The sequence below is a fragment of the Anolis sagrei genome, chromosome 6 (assembly GCF_037176765.1).
Source record: "Anolis sagrei isolate rAnoSag1 chromosome 6, rAnoSag1.mat, whole genome shotgun sequence".
NCBI lineage: Eukaryota > Metazoa > Chordata > Lepidosauria > Squamata > Dactyloidae > Anolis > Anolis sagrei.
Genome location: NC_090026.1, coordinates 17,034,303 through 17,053,216, shown reverse-complemented (window position 1 = coordinate 17,053,216; position 18,914 = coordinate 17,034,303). Strand labels below are relative to the sequence as shown.

The 18,914-nt window shown below is 42.5% G+C and overlaps 1 protein-coding gene across 5 annotated transcripts in view; it reads left to right on the top strand.

The window, feature by feature from the left end:
* Positions 1-18,818, top strand: part of LOC132777808 (dual specificity protein phosphatase 14-like) — a 27,895-nt gene extending 9,077 nt beyond the window's left edge. For 4 of the 5 annotated variants that reach the window (XM_060780277.2, XM_060780279.2, XM_067469834.1 and 1 more), the window contains one exon: positions 14,555-18,818. In XM_060780277.2, the coding sequence (XP_060636260.1) occupies positions 14,555-15,201 (647 nt within the window). In that variant the 3' untranslated portion in view covers positions 15,202-18,818. Of the gene's footprint in view, positions 1-12,558; positions 12,770-14,554 lie in introns of those variants that run through there. The other variant, XM_060780278.2, reaches the window with a different exon arrangement.
* The last annotated feature ends 96 nt before the right edge of the window (positions 18,819-18,914 follow it).

Genomic DNA, 18,914 nt, shown 5'->3' with positions numbered 1-18,914 from the left:
GTCTTGTGTCCGAATTTGGTGTCAATTCGTCCAGTGGTTTTTGAGTTATGTTAATCCCACAAACGAACATTATATTTTCATTTATATAGATATATATTAATAATATTGCAGTATAGTGATATAGTACAATATATTACAATTTATTATTATTATTATTATTATTATTATTATTATTATTATTATTTGATACATAACAAGATTAGTGCACAGCAAACAAGATCCCTATGCTGGCTTTTGTATTTGATCCCTTTGCTGGCTTTTGTATTTGATCACACGTCGGACATTTCCCAAGTGTCTAGCACTGTGTGATGTATCGGTGAATAATGCCTGCAGATCCGAGTAGGGTGGCCTTTTGCAGCTGACAGATAATTTTGTCATTGCCAATTGTTTTTAAGTGCAGGCCAAGGTCTTTAGGCATTGCACCCATTGTGCCAGTCACCACTGCAACCACCTTTCCTGGCTTGTGCCGGAATTTTTGCAGTTTGATCTTTAAATCCTCATATTGTGCAAGCTTTTCCAATTATTATTATTATTATTATTATTATTATTATTATTATTATTGGTAGATGCTAGTTTCTGGCTGCTTCAGAGTTCCTATTAGAAACAGGCCTAACTAATACTATGTCTCCATACTATAGCATGCCATTAACCCTGTATCAACTTGATATTAGTCTCTCAAATCACTCCTGACACACACACACATACAAAATATTGAAATGCAGACTTTAAAAAACAAATTCAGACAGATATTTTGGGTGTTGTGTGCTGTGTTTTAAATGGCTTTCAAGGGTTTAAATTACTGGTTCTAGTTAGTTTTAGGTTTAATTCTATTTTAAATGTTTTGATCTGTAAGTTTTAAATTGTATGTATTGTATTGTATTGTTTTTAACCACTGTTCACTGTGGTGTACTATGGTATAGTACAATATAGTAATATATAATACTAATATTGTGCTATGCTAGTAATATACTCTATGTACATATAATATTGATCATAATATTATAATGTAATAAAATATAATACTAATAATAATACAATGTAATAATATAATAATTGTATATAATATATTACATGTAATATTACTAAAAATATTCCAGTATAGTGGTATTAGTCATTTATAATACTAATATTGTGCTATTGTACATGGTATATTGATCATAATATTATAATGTAATACAATATAATAGTAGTAATAATATATATAATATATAATACTAACATTGTGCTATTGTACATGTTATATTGATCATAAAATTATAATGTAATACAATATAATAGCAGTAATAATCATATATATAATATATAATACTAATATTGTGCTACTGTACATATTATATTAATCATAATATTATAGTGTAATACAATATAATACTAATAATACATTATAATAATATAAAATTGTATATTATATATTCCATGTAATATTACTAATAATGCAGTATGGTGGTATTGCAATATATAATACTAATATTGTGCTAGGCTAATAATATAATATATTGTGTGTACATGTTATATTGATCATAATATTATAATGTAATACAATACAATACAATACTAATAGTAATATAATAATTGTATATTAGATATTACATGTAATATTACTAATAATATTGCAGTATAAGGGTATAGTTTAATATAGTAATATATAATACTAATACTGTGCTAGGCTAATAATGGAATACAATATAATAATATAATAATTGTGTATTATATATTACATGAAATATTACTAATAATATTGCAGTACAGTGGTATAGTACAACATAGTAATATATAATACTAATATTGTGCTAGGCTAATAATGGAATACAATACAATATAATAGTAATACAATATAATAATATAATAATTGTGTATTATATACTACATGAAATATTACTAATAATATTGCAGTATAGTGGTATAGTACAATATAATAATATATAATACTAATGTGGTATGCTAACAATATAATAGATTGTATATACATATAATACTTGTAAGCTGCTCTGAATCCCCTTTGGCGTGAGGGAGGGTGGAGTATAAATATAGTAAGTAAGTAAATGAATGAATAAATAAATAAAAGCAGCATATAAATACACTCTTAATTTAAAGTAACGTTTCCGCTAAAAAATATTTCAATTTTTATTTAAAGTATTATTTCTTTTATTTTTCTTGCCAGTTGCACAAGAGTTCTGGTTAATTGAAAATCATCATCATTATTATTATTATTATTATTTGTTAATGGGCACAGTGACACTGCGGAATAAATACAACTTCACCCTACTTTTACTGCCATGGCTCAAAGCTCTTAAATTCTGGGAGTTGTAGTTTGGTTGAGGCCACAGCACTCTTGTACTCTTTGGCAAGAGTAGACTTTGTAAAACTATGAACCCCGTGATTCAATAGCATTGAGCCGTGGCAGTAAAAGTGGTGTCAATCTGTATTCATTTTACAGTGCAGATGTTCCCAATGTTTGGGGAAGGTGGAAGGAATCAACTGATATTGAATTTTCTATTTCTGTACATGCGTAAAATTTAAGTTTGCAAAGAGAGGTAGTGCTGGAGGAGTAAAGATATTATGAAGGGGTTGGTACTGGATTTGTTTTAATGCCGATACACAAATTGGAAGTGTGTTTTCACAAGGAGTGCTGTTTACTTCTGACATATCATTTGGAACATAGAGGAAAAAGAGGCAGACAAATGCAGGGACAAAGCCTTCATTTAGCATCAGTTTGGTCATTTTTTGTGTGTGTGTCAGAAGTGACTTGAGAAACTGCAAGTTGCTTCCGGTATGAGATAACTGGTTGTCTGCAAGGACGTTGCCCAGGGGATGCCCGGATGGTTTACCATCCTGTGGGAGGCTTCTCTCATGTCTCCACATGTGAAGCTGGAGCTGACAGACGGGAGCTCACCCCACTCCCTGGATTCGAACCCCTAACCTTTCGGCTAGCAGTCCTGTCGGCACAAGGGTTTAACCCATTGCGCCACAGGGTGCTCCTAATGTGATCACATAACAAAATCTGAGCAGAGAAGACTCATCCTCTTGCTGTTACTGCTATAACTGCAATGGAGAGAGGTTCGGTTTTGAGTCAAAGAGTTTTAGGGAAATTTTTTGAGGTCGGATAAAGGGCATGTCTACACTGTAGATTTAGTGCAGTTGTATACCATTTTAACTACAGCTGACTCAATGCTATGGGATGATGGGAATTGTAGTTTTACAAGATCCTTAACCTTCTCTTCCAAAGAGTGCTCGTGTCTCACCAAACTACATTTTTGAGGCAGGATAGAGGGCATGTCTACACTGTAGATTTAGTGCAGTTGTATACCATTTTAACAACAGCTGTCTCAATACTATGGGATGATGGGAATTGTAGTTTTACAAGATCCTTAACCTTCACATTTTACAATATTCTTAACCTTCTCTTCCAAAGAGTGCTAGTGTCTCACCAAACTACAAACCTCATGATTCCATAGCACGAAGCCATGGCAGTTAAAGTGGCATCAAATGGCATTAAATCTATAAGTGTAGATACAGCCAGAGATAGTGTAGTCAATGTTAATGGGTGCATTTGTGAGAAGTAGGAGAAAAGTGGAGTGAATGCAGGCCGTTGTATTCTCAAGTTACTTTCTGGAGCCTGGAAATAAAGGGTGTGGAACATGACTGAGGTAAGACATTTGGCATATCTTGAGAAATACCTTGAGAAGCTAGACTAGGACACAGTGGTCCATGCTCTTGTTACATCTCGAATAGACTACTGCAATGCGCTCTACGTGGGGTTGCCTTGGAAGCTTAAAGTAGTCAAATGGGCGTCAGCCAGATTGCTCATCGGAGCGGTGTACAGGGAACATACAACCCCCCTGCTGTGTCAGCTCCACTGGTTGCCGATTTCCTAGCAAGCACAAATTCAAAGTGCTGGCTTTAGCCTTTAAAGCCCTAAATGGTTCTGGCCCAACTTACCTGTCCGAACATATCTCCTTCTATGATCCACCTCGGAGGGTGAGATGTTCTGGGGAGGCTCTTGGTCCCACCTCCTTCACAGGTGCGGTTGGTGGGGACAAGAGATAGGGCCTTCTCAGTGGTGGCCCCTCGGCTAGGGAACTCCCCAGCAAAATCATATTAGCACCCTTCCTCCTGTACATTAGAAAAAAAAAGTAAAAACCTGGCTATGGGATTAATCGTTTGGGAAATAGCACAGGGTCAACATGCAGCTATGGAATGAATGGAATGTAATTCAGTTTGGAACAGCTTCTGGACAAAGATTCAGGTCTACGTGCAATGTTGTAACAGTATATGTAATACTGTCAAAGGCTTTCATGGCCAGAAGCACTGGGTTGTTGTGAGTTTTCTGGGCTGTCTGTTCATGTTCCAGAAGCATTCTCTCCTGATGTTTGGCCCCATGTATGGCAGGCATCCTCAGAGGTTGTGAGGTATATGGGAAACTTGACAAGGGAGATTTATATATCTGTCGAAGGTCCAGCTATATATGTAATGTATTTATATGCCATTGTTTATATGACTTTTTATGACTTTAGTGTATATTGTAATTTGTATTTGTATGTTTTATGTTTAAAGCAGCGTTGATTATTGCCAATCAGGAAGCCGCACTAAGTCCCCTTCTAGAGTGAGATAGAAATCCAGCAAATAAATAAATAAATATCTAAACTTACTGAAAGAGATTAACACAGGGCTAGCAGATATGGATATACATAGTGTGCATATTTTGGGATGTAGAGATTAGGAGCCAGGCATGTAGCCGAGGGGGGGGGGGGCTCGGAGGGCTTCAGCCCCCCCCCCCCCCCACCGAAATTCTCATGGTGGTTCGCGAAAAGGCCTTACTGGTGCATTACTTAAACTGTTATGTTTATTCATATCATGATCTGATTACCATACTCAATATATCCCATATGCATGGGGGTATTGGGGTAATGATACTCAGACTCAGCCCCCCCTGAAACTCAGCCCCCCCGAAACCCCCCACTGAAAAAAATTCAGCCCCCCCCCCGAAACGAAATCCTGGCTACGGGCCTGTTAGGAGCCATTGGGTATACATTCATATATGAGACAGAACACAGGAGGAGACAGCAGGATGTGTTTTGAAGTTTGAAATGGGAGTATGATTCAGCACAATGTCTATGTATGGTGAAAACATTTTGAAAGTGAGAAGACACTGAAAGGAATGGACCTCACCTAAGTGGTGTAATCAGGATTCTTATAAAGTTATCTAAACTGGACTTTTTTTGCATTCAAGAATGGTTGCATCTAGGACAGGCATGGGCAAACTTGGGCCCTCGGGTTGTTTTGGACTTCAACTCCCACCATTCCTAAAAGCTTCAGGCCCCTTCCTTTCCCCCCTCAGCCACTTCAGGAAGGGGCCTGAAGCTGTTAGGAATGGTGGGAGTTGGAGTCCAAAACACCCCGAGGGCCTAAGTTTGCTCGTGCCTGCTCTAGAAACACAACTCCCCATAATAATAGTTTGTAAAATCTCCCACAACTAAGAATAATGAGCTGAATTATAAATTAGATGGACATTATCACTACACAGGACGACATATCTGAACTGTCTTCCCAACGTTTTGTAATTAAACATATTCCTGACAAAGGACCAACACGGTTTCTCCAAGATGTAGTATACGTATTTAGTTGAGTGGCCCAATACAATCCCTTTGGAATGCATTAATCCGTTCATTATTATTATTATTATTAACTTTATTTGTACCCCGCTAGCATCTCCCGAAGGACTCGATGCGGCTTACACGGGCCGAAGCCACAAAACACAATACAATAGAAAACATAACACAGCAATAAACAAAGCAAATCAAACAATTAAGCAAAATAACCACAATGACAATACATCAAGACACTATTAAAACTGGTTCGGCCAGCGCAATGGGGTACAGGGTTAAAAGTGCTGAGATGGCAGGAGGAACGTAGGATTAAAAGTGCGGTGTGCAGCAGCATTAGTTGTGCTAAAGTGCATCTAGGACTTGAGATGGGGATTCCTAATCTGCGAAGGCACATCGGAACAGCCAAGTTTTTAGGTTCCTTCTGAAAACTGCCAGAGTAGGGGCCTGACGAAGCTCTTTTGGAAGGGCATTCCAAAGTCGGGGGGCCGCCACAGAGAAGGCCCTGTCCCGCGTCCCCACCAAGCGCGCTTGCGACGTAGGTGGGATAACGAGCAGGGCCTCCCCAGATGACCGGAGCGAGCGTGTGGGTTCGTAGATGGAAATGCGGTCACGCAGGTAGGGTGGTCCCAAACCGTTCAGGGCTTTGTAGGTGAGCACCTGCACCTTGAATTGGGCTCGGAAAATAAATGGCAGCCAGTGGAGCTCCTTGAACAAGAGGGTTGACCTCTCTTGATAATGAGCTCCAGTTAGCATCCTGGCTGCTGCCCGCTGGACCAATTGTAGTTTCCGAGCCGTCTTCAAGGGCAGCCCCACGTAGAGCGCATTGCGGTAATCCATTCTAGAGGTGACCAAGGCGTGGACCACCCCGGCCAGATCCGCCTTCACGAGGTACGGTCGCAGCTGGCGCACAAGTCTCAGTTGTGCAAAGGCCCTCCCGGATACCGCCGACACCTGAGCCTCAAGTGTAAGCGAAGAATCCAAGAGGACTCCCAAACTGCGGACCTGTGGCTTCAGGGGGAGTGTAACCCCGTCCAACACAGGTTGCCACCCTATACCCCGATCCGGTTTACGATCGACCAGGAGGACCTCTGTCTTGTCGGGATTGATCTTCAGCTTGTTCTTCCTCATCCAGATCGACACAGCGGCCAGGCACTCGTCCAGCACCCGAGAAGCCTCCTTGGAATTAGGTGGAAAGGAGTAGTAGAGTTGTGTGTCATCCGCATAGAGATGGCACCCAACTCCAAAACTCCGGATGACCTCTCCCAGCGGTTTCATGTAGATGTTGAAGAGCATGGGCGACAAGATAGATCCTTGCGGGACCCCACAGGTCAAAGGCCAGGGGTCCGAGCAGGCGTCTCCCAGCTTCACCAACTGGGTACGTCCCTCCAGGAAGGACCGGAGCCACGACAGAACCGTGCCCCCAAGGCCCATCCCAGAGAGACGACCCAGGAGGATACCATGATCGATGGTATCGAAAGCCGCTGAGATGTCCAGGAGAACCAACAGGGTCACACTCCCCCTGTCCAGCTCTCTACGGAGGTCATCCACCAAGGCGACCAAGGCTGTCTCGGTGCCATGACCAGGCCTGAAGCCAGACTGTGCCTGATCTAGGTAGTTGGTATCGTCTAGGAAGCCCTGGAGCTGCGAGGCGACCACCCGCTCCAGCACCTTACCCAGGAAAGGGAGGTTGGAGACTGGTCTGTAGTTATTCAGCACCGTGGAGTCAAGGGAAGCTTTTTTGAGGAGTGGACGAACCACTGCCTGTTTCAAACCAGATGGAAAAATCCCTTGCTCCAACGATGCATTGATAATCAATACAAACCAGTCAACCAACCCCTCCCTGGCTGATTTAATGAGCCAAGATGGGCATGGGTCTAGAGGTGAGGTGGTCGCCCTCACAGCCCCAAGAACCTCCTCTACGGTTTCAGGAAGAACAAGCCTAAAAGAATCCCACAAAATTGGACAAGCAGGTACCTCCGTCACCTCTTCAGGCACTGCGATGGAATTGGAGTCGAGCTCGAGGCGTATCTGGGCGACTTTATCTGCAAAATGGTGTGCGAAATCGCGACACCGAGCTGCGGGGTCGTCAGGGACCTCCTCCACCGCAGGTGGGTGAAGGAGTTCTCCCACGACCCGAAACAGCTCCGATGATCTATTTGCTGCAGATGCTATACGAGCGGTCGTGAATGACTTCCTGGCCGCCCGTATGGCCACGGAGTATGCCTTAAGAGAGGCTCTAGCCCGTGTTCGATCAGATACATCTCGAGATTTCCTCCATTTGCGCTCTAGCCCCCTTCTCGTGTGCTTCATCACAGCCAGCTCCTCGGTGAACCAAGGAGATGGCCTGTCACGACGCAACGAGATGGGGCGTTCGGGTGCGATCATATCTAACGCCCTGGCCATCTCCCCGTTATAGAGAGTTACCAAGGCGTCGATAGAATCGCCAGGCTCCAAGGCAGGAAGAACCCTAAGATTCCTCAGGAATCCATCCGGATCCATCAGTCTCCTAGGGCGGACCATCTTAATTTGTCCTCCACCCCTGCGGAGGTTTAGGGTCGCAGTAAGTCTAAATGTGATCAGATGATGGTCAGACCATGACACTGGAAGGATGTTTTGATCTTCCACTCTGATCAATTCGTCGTCCGCCACAAAGACAAGGTCGAGAGTGTGCCCAGCTTGATGCGTGGGGCCGGATATTATCTGTGACAGTCCTATGGCCGTCATGGTGGCCATAAAGTCCTGAGCTGCGCCAGATAAAGTGGTCTCGGCGTGGATGTTAAAGTCTCCCAGCACCACCAGGCGCTGGGAGACCAAGGCCGAATTAGAGACCACCTCCGCTAACTCAGACAGGGAAGCTGCTGGATCTCGGGGTGGACGATACACCAACAGGAACCCCACACTGTCACGGCTCCCCACCTTCAAGTGGACACATTCAAACCCAGAAGCTTGCGGGACAACGCATCTGGTCACGGCGATGGATTGCCGGAAGACCACTGCGACCCCTCCTCCCCGCCCCCCTTGTCTAGCCTGCTGATGCACTCCAAAACCTGGTGGGCACAGCTGAGAGAGATTTACTCCCCCCAGCTCGTCCAACCAGGTCTCAGTAATGCATGCCAGATCCGCCCTCTCATCCAGGATCAGGTCCTGGATGGCCGCAGTCTTACCATTAACGGATCTGGCATTGATCAGCAGGACCTTTAGACCAAGGGGGCTGCCATGGAGCCTACCACTACCTACCTTCTCCAGGGTCGCAAGGACTCTGTTGCGCTTCTCCCTGGGATGACGGTGACCCGCTATTCTATATGCCGAAACATTCTGGTTGACTCAACTTTGAAATGCATTAATCTGTTAATATGCTCTTACATCATACAACAGCTTGGTTGACCTGATTTTGTTACTTATCTGCTGCCACTACACATTAAATTTTAGGACAAAGTAATAGCTTCTAGGCAAGGCCACAGTATACTGATCAATAATGATGCTGATGGTGCATTCTTTGTTGTCAATGTATGGTGGTGTAATTATATTGCTAAATGGGAGGATCCTTGCTACAGACAGGACAGCAAAAGCTATGATAAATTCAAAAGAAGGCATGTTTCTCCCCATCTCCCTCCATATAGAGCAGTGTTTCCCAACCAGGGGGTCGGGACCCCGGGGGGGGGGTCGTGAGGGGGGTGTCAGAGGAGCTGCCAAAGACCATCAGAAAACATAGTATTTTCTGTTGGTCATGGGGTTCAGTGTGGGGTGTTTGGTCCAATTCTATCATTGGTGGGGTTGAGAATGCTATTTGATTGTAGGTGAACTATAAATCCCAGCAACTACAACTCCCAAATGACAAGGTCTATTTTCCCCAATATGCCAAAGTGTTCACATTTTGGCATATTGAGTATCCATGCCAAGTTTAGTCCAGATCCATCATTGTTTGAGTCCACGGTGCTCTCTGGATATAGGTGAACTACAACTCCAAAACTCAAGGTCAATGCCCACCAAACCCTTCCAGTATTTTCTGTTGGTCATGGGAGTTCTGTGTGCCAAGTTTGGTTCAATTCCATCATTGGTGGAGCTCAGAATGCTCTTTGATGGTAGGTTAACTATAAATCCCAGCAACAACCCCCGAAGGACAAAATCAATCCCCCCAACTCCACCAGTATTTAAATTTAGGTGTTTTGGGTATTTGGTCCAGTTAATGAAAATACATCCTGCATATCAGATATTTACATTACGATTAATAACAGTAGCAAAATTACAGTTATGAAGTAGCAACTAAAATAATTTTATGGTTGGGGGTCACTACAACATGAGGAACTGTATTGAGGAGTCAGAGCATTAGGAAGGTTGAGAAACACTGTCCTATATCCTGAAAAATTCTGGTTGACTCAACTTGGGAATGTATTAATCCATTAATATGCTCTTACGTCATAAAACAGCTTGGTAGATCTAATTTTGATACTGATCTGCTGCCACTACACATTCAATTTTAGGACAAACTAATAGCTTCTGGAAGCCTGCGGTGGCACAGTGGATTAAACCACTGAGCTGATAAACTTGTTGACCGAAAATCTCAGGTTCGAATCCAGGGAGCGGGGTGAGCTTCCGCTGTCAGCCCCAGCTTCTGCCCACATAGAAGTTCAAAAACATGCAAATGTGAATAGGTCAATAGGTACCATTCCAGCAGGAAGGTAATGGTGCTTCATGCAGTTGTGCCGCCCACATGACCTTGGAGGTGTCTACGGACGACGCTGCCTCTTTGGCTTAGAAATGGAGATGATCACCATCCCTAGAATCAGACACAACTAGACTTAATGTTAGGGAAAATCTTTACCTTACCTAATAGCTTCTAGGCAGGGCCACAGTATATTGATTAATAATGATGCTGATGGTGCATTCTTTGTTGTCAAAGTATAGTGATGGGATTACTAACTAGCCATCCCCTTCCATGCGTTGCTGTGGCCCAGTCTGTGTATATGTGTTTTGTTTGTGTATGTATGTGTGAATATATTTGTGTATGAGTGTATATATGTGTGTTTGTGTATATATGTGGTTTTGTGCATGTGTTGTAATTTTTTTTGGCTTTTTGGCTTTTTAAATATCTTTTACTGTGTTTTTCCAGTGTTTTTTATGAGTAATGGTCACTTGTTGGCCTGATACATGTTTTGTGTCCAAATTTGGTGTCAATTCGTCCAGTAGTTTTTGAGTTATGTTAATCCCACAAACAAATATTACGTTTTTATTTATATAGAACTAGTTGTACCCACCACACATTGCTGTGGCCAACCTTCTCTCCCCAGGCCCGTAGCCAGGATTTCGTTTTTTTGGGGGGGGGGCTGAATTTTTTTTCAGGGGGGGTTTCGGGGGGGCTGAGTTTCGGGGGGGGGGGCTGAGTCTGAGTGAAAGACGGTCTAGCCTAGCAAACCTTTTGTATTATTACCCCAATACCCCCATGCATATGGGATATATTGAGTATGGTGATCAGATCATGATATGAATAAACATAACAGTTTAAATAAGGCACCATTAAGGCCTTTTCGTGAACCACCATGAAAATTTCGGGGGGGGGGGGGGCTGAAGCCCCCCGAGCCCCCCCCCTGGCTACATGCCTGTCTCTCCCTCTCTCTCTCCTTCTTTCCCTCTTTCCTTTGCTCCCTCCTTCCTTTGCTCCTTCCTTCTCTCTTCTTCTTTCTTTCTCTCCTTCCATCCTTCTCTACCTCTTTCCTTCCTTCCCCCCTTTTCCTTTTCCTTCTCTTTCTCTTCTTCCTTCCTTCTCTACTTCTTTCCTTCCTTCGCTTTTTATTTTCATCCTTCCTTCTCTTTCCTTCTTTCCTTCCCTCCTGCTTTTTCTCCTTCTTTCCCTCCTTCCTTCGCTCCCTCTTTCCTTTCCTTTTCCCTTTCCTTCTTCCTTCCTTCTCTACTTCTTTCTTTCCTTACCCCTTTTCTTTTCCTGCTCTTTTTCTCCTTTCTTCCTTCTCTACCACTTTCCTTCCTTCCTTCCTTCCTTCCTTCCTTCCTTCCTTCCTTCCTTCCTTCCTTTGTTTCTTGTTTCCATCCTTCCTTCTCTCTTTTCTTCTTTCTTTCCCTCCCGCTTTCTCTCCTTCCTTCTTTCCCTCCTTCCCTCCTTCCTTCATTCCCTCTTTCCTTTTTTCTTTACTTCTTCCTTCTCTACCTTTTTCTTTCCTTTCTCCTTTTCTTTTCCTGCTCTTTCTCTCCTTTCTTTCTTCTCTACCTCTTTCCTTCTTTCCTTCGCTCTTTGCTTCCATGCTAACTTCCCTCTTCCTTACTTTCTTCCTTTCTTCCTTTCTTCCTTTCTTCCTTTCTTCCTTCCTTCCTTCCTTCCTTCCTTCCTTCCTTCCTTCCTTCCTTCCTTCCTTCCTTCCTTTTGTCTGTCTGTCTGTCTGTCTGTCTGTCTGTCTGTTTTTCTTCTCTCCCTCCCTCCCTCTCTCTCTCTCTCTCTCTCTCTCTCTCCCCTTCCTTCCCTCCCTTTTTTCTGTATCGTCATTTAACTTTTTGTTATTTAGCTCTTTTGGGTTTTTAAGTTCTTTCCACTATTGTTTTTTTTTTGGGGGGGGGGGGATTATGAGTGATGGTCAATCGTTGGTCTGTTAGGGGTATAGTGTCCAAATTTCATGTCAGTTCGTCCAGTGGTTTTTGAATTCTGTTAATCCCACAAAGGAACATTACATTTTTATTTATTTAGATGGGAGCACCCTTGCTACAGACAGGAGAGCAAAAGCTATGACAAATTCCAAGAGAGGCATGTTTCTCCCCATCTCCCTCCATGTCGAGGCTTGGGAGAAGCTCCAGCAGGAAAACAACCTCTTTCCCTCTGCATCAGTCATCATAAAGTATGAGTCACCCACATTTGCCTAAGAACTTCCTCCCTCTGATCCATTTTGAGCCAATGGCTGGGATGGTAAAGAGAGGGAGATGGCAAAGTGCATTGGGGAAATGCACCGCTAAGGCGTCCGGTTGCAAGCAGAGGCCTCTGGCCCTTTAAGGGGCTGTCCAGTCCCTCCTCTCTTCCTCCATTTTCCCCATCCTCTGTCTACACCAGCCCCCTCCTGCGCATCATTCCTGCAGCATCACTCTTTCTAGTGCCTTCCCTCCCAGCATCTCACCCTCAGAAGCTGGATGAGAGCAGCTCCCAGGGAGAGACGGGAATGACTGAGGTAGGGAATGAGGAGCACTTTGACTTTGCATAGAGGTTGAACTTGCTGGTTTCTCTACCCAACTCTCTCATGCCTTCATTTCCTTACTTATCGCATCACTTGGCTCCATCTGGGTCTCCATCTGCTTCGCAATATTGCAGTTCACGGGATGATGTGACCTCTCTTCTCTTCCAAGTGTTTTCTGACCCCACGCCTACTTTAGTTCCTGTCTTGAGTCCTATAGCCAGTTAACTTAGATCCTGTTTTTTTAAAGCAGAGACAGGGAACAGAATTTGGGAGATGGGAGCGTTTGCTTTATAGAGAGTGTCAGCTATAAGAGACTTTAGTAAGAGACTTAGACAATGGTGTTGTGCTCCTTAACTCTGTTTAAAGTGCGCCTCCTAAAACTGCTGCTCTCTTGACTAGGATGCAGGGCAACGGATTCAAATTGCTGGAAGAGAGATTCCAACTAACATGAATTTCTTGACAAGAGCTGCCCAGCACTGGAATATTCTCCCTTAGGGTGTGGTGGACTCTCCCTCTCTGGAGGTTTTTGAAGCAGAGGGTTGTTGTGACTTTTCTCGGCTGTGTGGCCATGTTCCAGAAGCATTCTCTCCTGACAATTCGCCTGCATCTATAGCCGGAATCCTCAGAAGCTGTGAGGTCTATTGGAAACTAGGAAATGGGGTTTATATATATCTGTTCAGGGTGGGAGAAAGAACTCTTGTCTGTTTGAGGTAGGGGTGAATGTTTCAATTGTCCACCTTGATTAGTGTTTTATGGCCTAGTAGCTTCAAGGTCTGGCTTCTTACTGCTGGGGGAATCCTTTGTTGGGAGGTGATTAGCTGGCCTGGACATTCCACAGATAAATAAACCCCATTTTCCTAATTTCTTTTTTCTTATTGTATCATACATAAAAACATACAATCTTCAAAATTAGCAGTCAAAATACCAAAATACCAGTATTTTCTCCAATCCCACCACCACCACATCCCCATCTCCCCCCGCCCAACCCAGGAACAGTTTACTATTTTTGCTATGCTTAGTCTTATTTAACTCCTAATATTTATCTATCCACTTTATTCTGGAAATGAGACCCTTCCATTTTCCTAGTTTCCAACAGACCTCACAACCTCTGAGGACACCTGCCATAGATGCAGGCAGAACTTCAGGATATATATAAACCTCCCTTGTCAAGTTTCCCATATACCTCACAACCTCTGAGGATGGCTGCCATAGATGTGGGCGAAACATCAGGAGAGAATGCTTCTGGAACATAGCCATACAGCCTGAAAAACTCACAACAACCCCGTGCATTCTGACCATGAAAGCCTTTCACCATACATCATGCTTTTTCCAACCCAACTTGCAGCCAAAGCCTGTAAACATTATTCCAGGGGACTACAAATTCCAGGAACCCCCAGCCATTACTTCTCCAGGGCATGGTTGCTAATGAATCCTGAGACTGTTATTGATTCAAAGTAACTTGTCCAAGTTCTGATTGTATTTTGGTTTGGGTTGCTTGCGTTTTCTGGGCTGCATGGCCATGTTTCGGATGCAGGAGAAACATCAGGAGATAATGCTTCTGGACCATGACCATACAGCACGGACAACTCATAACAACCCAGTGATTCCAGCCATGAAAACCTTCAACAATACATTTTAGAGCAGAGTTTAGATGACTATCTCTTGGGAATGTTTTGATTGTGGGTTCTTGCATGACAGAAGACTGGACTGGGTTGGCCTTTGGGGGTCTCTTCCAACTCTATGATTCTATGACTTTTGTCTCTTTTCTCCTCTCCACAGCTGTTATGTATGCTGAACCATCCACCATGAATTTCCGGAACCATGGGTTCTTCCGCCGCTCTCCACCTCCTTCCGTGGCGAAACCCTCACCTGTCCCCGGGAACAGTTTGTCCGTCTTAGGAGGCATTGCTCAGATCTCCCCGTGCCTCTATCTCTGCTCTGGCAATGCTGCAGCCAACCGGCACATGGTCTACGCCAGGGCTGTGACTTGTGTCGTGAATGCCACCATGGAAATCCCCAATGCCAACTGGCCAGACATTGACTATGTCAAGGTTCCTGTCCCCGACCTCCCTCATGCTCCTCTCTCCTTGTACTTCGACTCTGTGGCTGACCGGATACACCAGACAGGGAAGAAGAACGGGCGAACCCTTGTCCACTGTGTGGCTGGCGTCAGTCGGTCCGCCTCTCTCTGTATAGCCTACTTGATGAAGTACCACCGGCTGAGTCTTTTGGATGCCCACGAGTGGGTCAAGAACCGGCGACCCGTTGTCAGGCCCAACGTAGGCTTTTGGAGGCAGCTCATCGAATACGAGCGCAAGCTCTTTGGCAAGAACACTGTCAAGATGGTGCCCTCGCCCATTGGGTTGGTCCCAGATGTCTATGAAAAGGAGACCCGTGGCTTGGTGCCTTTGTGGAACTTGAGATAGACACCGGGCTACCTTGGGAAGGTGGTTGGGTGGTGGGTTTCCTGGATTTAGGGTCAAAATATTCTGCCATGTTATACCTTCCGGCAGTGTGGAACTTGATGAGAAATTCTGTTATTATAAACAATACAGTATCAGTAGATTATGGAAAAGATTTGAGTCACTTGAGCTGTTCTAATGTGGTTTGGTTCCGCCATGCCAGTTAATGCTGAATATATATATATATTGCTTGTATTCTGGGAAGATGGTTCAAAACAAAGTACAGACGGCATTTCTTACAAAAACAGAAGCTCCGAGGTCTTCATAAATTAATGCTTTCTTTGCGAGAAGACAGGGAAAATAATAATATTTCCAAGTTAGAGCATTAGAACCATTTCCCAGCAGCAGGGCCTGGGTTTACTTTAAACACTTTTGCTCTCAGGGAGTGAAATTGAAGTGCTAAAGTGATGGGAATGAATATCAACATTACTCAAAAGGCTGAATGAATATTCTGCTAATAAGTAGATACAAACCAAGACAATAACACTTCCAAAAAAAGAGAGAAAAATTCAGCACTGGAAGGTGAAAGGAAACTGTAATACAATTATTTTAACTGGATTTAGCAATCTGGCTCATGGGCATAATGAATGCGCCTATTTTTAGTTGGCTGTCCAAACCCAAATGTGGAGAAGAAAGCAGAAATGTTAATATTATCTCAGCGTATCACAGTATAGGGCTTATTCAAAGCTGTGGAGCACAAATGGCACCAAGCAGGGTAGAATTTTTGTATAGTTTGGAAAGAGTCTTGAGTGCAGATATATTTATTTTTTTATAATAACCAGAGATTATAGTTCAGTATCAAAAGCTAATTCCTTTCCATTCCCCCAACAGGAACAAAGTACTTTATAGTTGGTTGTGCGTATGTGTTAAAGAACAGGGTGATTTTATAAACACACTTTAAAAGAAAGCATAGCTATCTGAGAAAAGCCTTGGTAATTAGGAATTGATGTGTGTCCTTTCCATTCCCCCGACAGGAACAAAATACTTTATAGTTGGTTGTGTGTGTGTATGTGTTAAAGAACAAGGTGATTTTCTAAACATACCTTAAAAGAAACATAGCTATCTGAGAAAAGCCTTGGTAATTAGAAATAAGGATTGATGTGTGTTTAAAAGCTTTTTTGGAAGGCATGATATCAGCAGCAAATATGTAATTGCACTGTGATGAGGAACAAAGTTCCAAAGTGCAAGAGAAAAGTAGTTTCCAAGGTTAGAAGAAGTGACCAGAGTTAAATGAATACTCAATTCAGTCATGTGAAAACTTTTGAAAGTATTTCATAAACAATTAAGGAGTTGGGGGGTCTTTCAAGCCCTGGAGCTTTTGGAGAAAGAGCTGAGTTGGGGACACAAACTTGTGTTGTAGGCGCAAATGCTTCAAGGGGATATTTAAAGGCAAAAGCCCAGCATTTTAAATCCCTACATGTTAAGGAAATTATAAATTGAGAAACCTCTGTCATCAAGAAGTTTGGGTTTGGATGGACTTAGCTACTAGAACTCACCAGACTCTTTGGTTTTAAAATGACAGTGTACTATCTTGTACATGGTGATTTCTAACACTCTCATAATTAATACCAATTTGGGGAGACTATGCAAAGCATGGTTTAGTAGCAGTTTTACAATGGTGCTTTCCTTTCCAGATCAAAGAATGTATTTCATCCTCACTTTTGGAGGCTTCACTCTATGGACCATTCAGATCAATTCCATCTACATATAAATCAGATGGAGCTAAAACAGTGGTTCTCAACCCGTGCGTCCCCAGGGGTTTTGGCCTACAACTCCCAGAAATCCCAGCCAGTTTCCCAGCTGTTAGGATTTCTGGGAGTTGAAGGCCAAAACTTCTGGGGACCCATAGGTTGAGAAACACTGAGCTAAAAAGTTTTAGATATTGAATTGATTACGGTTCAAAGTTGTCAGTAGATCAATCTGTGTTTTGGAAATGGATTGCTTATAGATAGCCTGCTTTATGGTTTCTTTAAGAACTGGGACTCTCAGTATGTATGAAAATTGGATTTTTAATCTTGTTATACTAAAAAAAACCAACAACTCATTGTAGAGCTTTCTTGTAGAGCACATAGATAAGCTCTAGGTCCCTACTGCACAATCTTGTCTCTCCAAAACGAAGCAATTCAAGGTTTCAGATACTTGGAATTAGAAAGCTGTCCCTCCCTCTCCATACCATGGATAAATATGTGGATCATTTCAGGGAAGGTAATTATATGGCCTTCCAGATGTTGTTGGATTGCAACTTCAAGCATTCCTTAACGTTAGTGGTGTTGGTACTGTGAGGAATGTAGGCCCAACGACATCTGGAAAGCTATATAACCTCCAATCTGGGATATTTAATGAATGTTTGTATGTATGTATGTGTGAGTTGTCATCTGATAATAGACACTTATGTAGCAATTTTTGACTTTTTATTTGTGAGGCAATAACTCATTCTTTATTTATAGTTTCACCTTGTGAGCTGTCATTTGGTGACAGCCTTATAAAAATATAGATATACCATTTTATTGGGGTGGAAGTCTTTTTTGGAGCATTTAGGAAGACCCTTTGGTTCCCATTTTGAGGCATCTTGTTATTTCAGTATTTTCCTGTGTGAAAATTATTAGGTGTTATGAGTTCATTTAATGAAGGAAGAGACAAATTGCATGTGGGAAAAATGGAAAACGTGGAAATTTTGAATAAAACCTTTGACATCTGTCTGTTTGACACCTTAGAACAGTGGTTCTCAACCTGTGGGTCCCCAGATATTTTTGCCTTCAACTCCCAGAAATCCTAACAGCTGGGAAACTGGCTGGGATTTCTGGGAGTTGTAGGCCAAAACACCTGGGGACCCACAGGTTGAGAACCACTGCCTTAGAATAGTGTGGAAATCCAGATGTTGGACTGCAGTTCCCATCAGCACCAATGTGCCAATGGTGATGAATGCTGGGAGACACATTCCAGCAACAACTTGAGGTCCAACACTATTCCTGCCTCTTGCTTTAGGTTGAAATAATATCTACATTCACAAGTAGGTTAGGAATTGACAATATTATTGAGTATAAGGTTATTATATAGTTATTTCCCCCCACTCATAACAAATCTTTCCCAGTCACATATACTTTTGCTTTGTGCCTTTTCTGGACTTATTTTCTTATTGACTATTTTCCACCTTTTATGAAGGAGCTGAAAGGGATGTCAAGAAGCACTGGCCCGCAGTCTCATTCTTCAAAATAAGACACAAAGCTCTCAAGGTGGAAAAGAGCTTATAATTTCCCCAAATTACTATGACCATGGGTGAAGGGAGACCTGATTACACATAATCCTGGCTAAATCAAGGGTCATGCAGACATTGAAAAATATATCCTTAACCTCAGCTATCTCAAAGGAATGTATTGGGTTTGGAGTATGAGTTGTTCTTCCTTTCAAATGGTATATATGTGTATATATAAATATATAAAGCCTCTCTAGTTCTGTAAACTTTGTACATACTAGAGGACTCAAAAGTTTCAAAACAAAGCTCTATATTCATTAAAAGTTAGGGTTTCTTATGGCTTCAGTTTGGTCACAAAATACGTTAATAAAAATCAAAATGGAAAGAAGCTGGTTTTCCTAGTTTTTTTTTTAATTTTCTTCTTAATTTTGGTTTGTGTTCCTTTATGAAATAATGCCCCTTCTGAAAGTGTGGTAAGACGAAA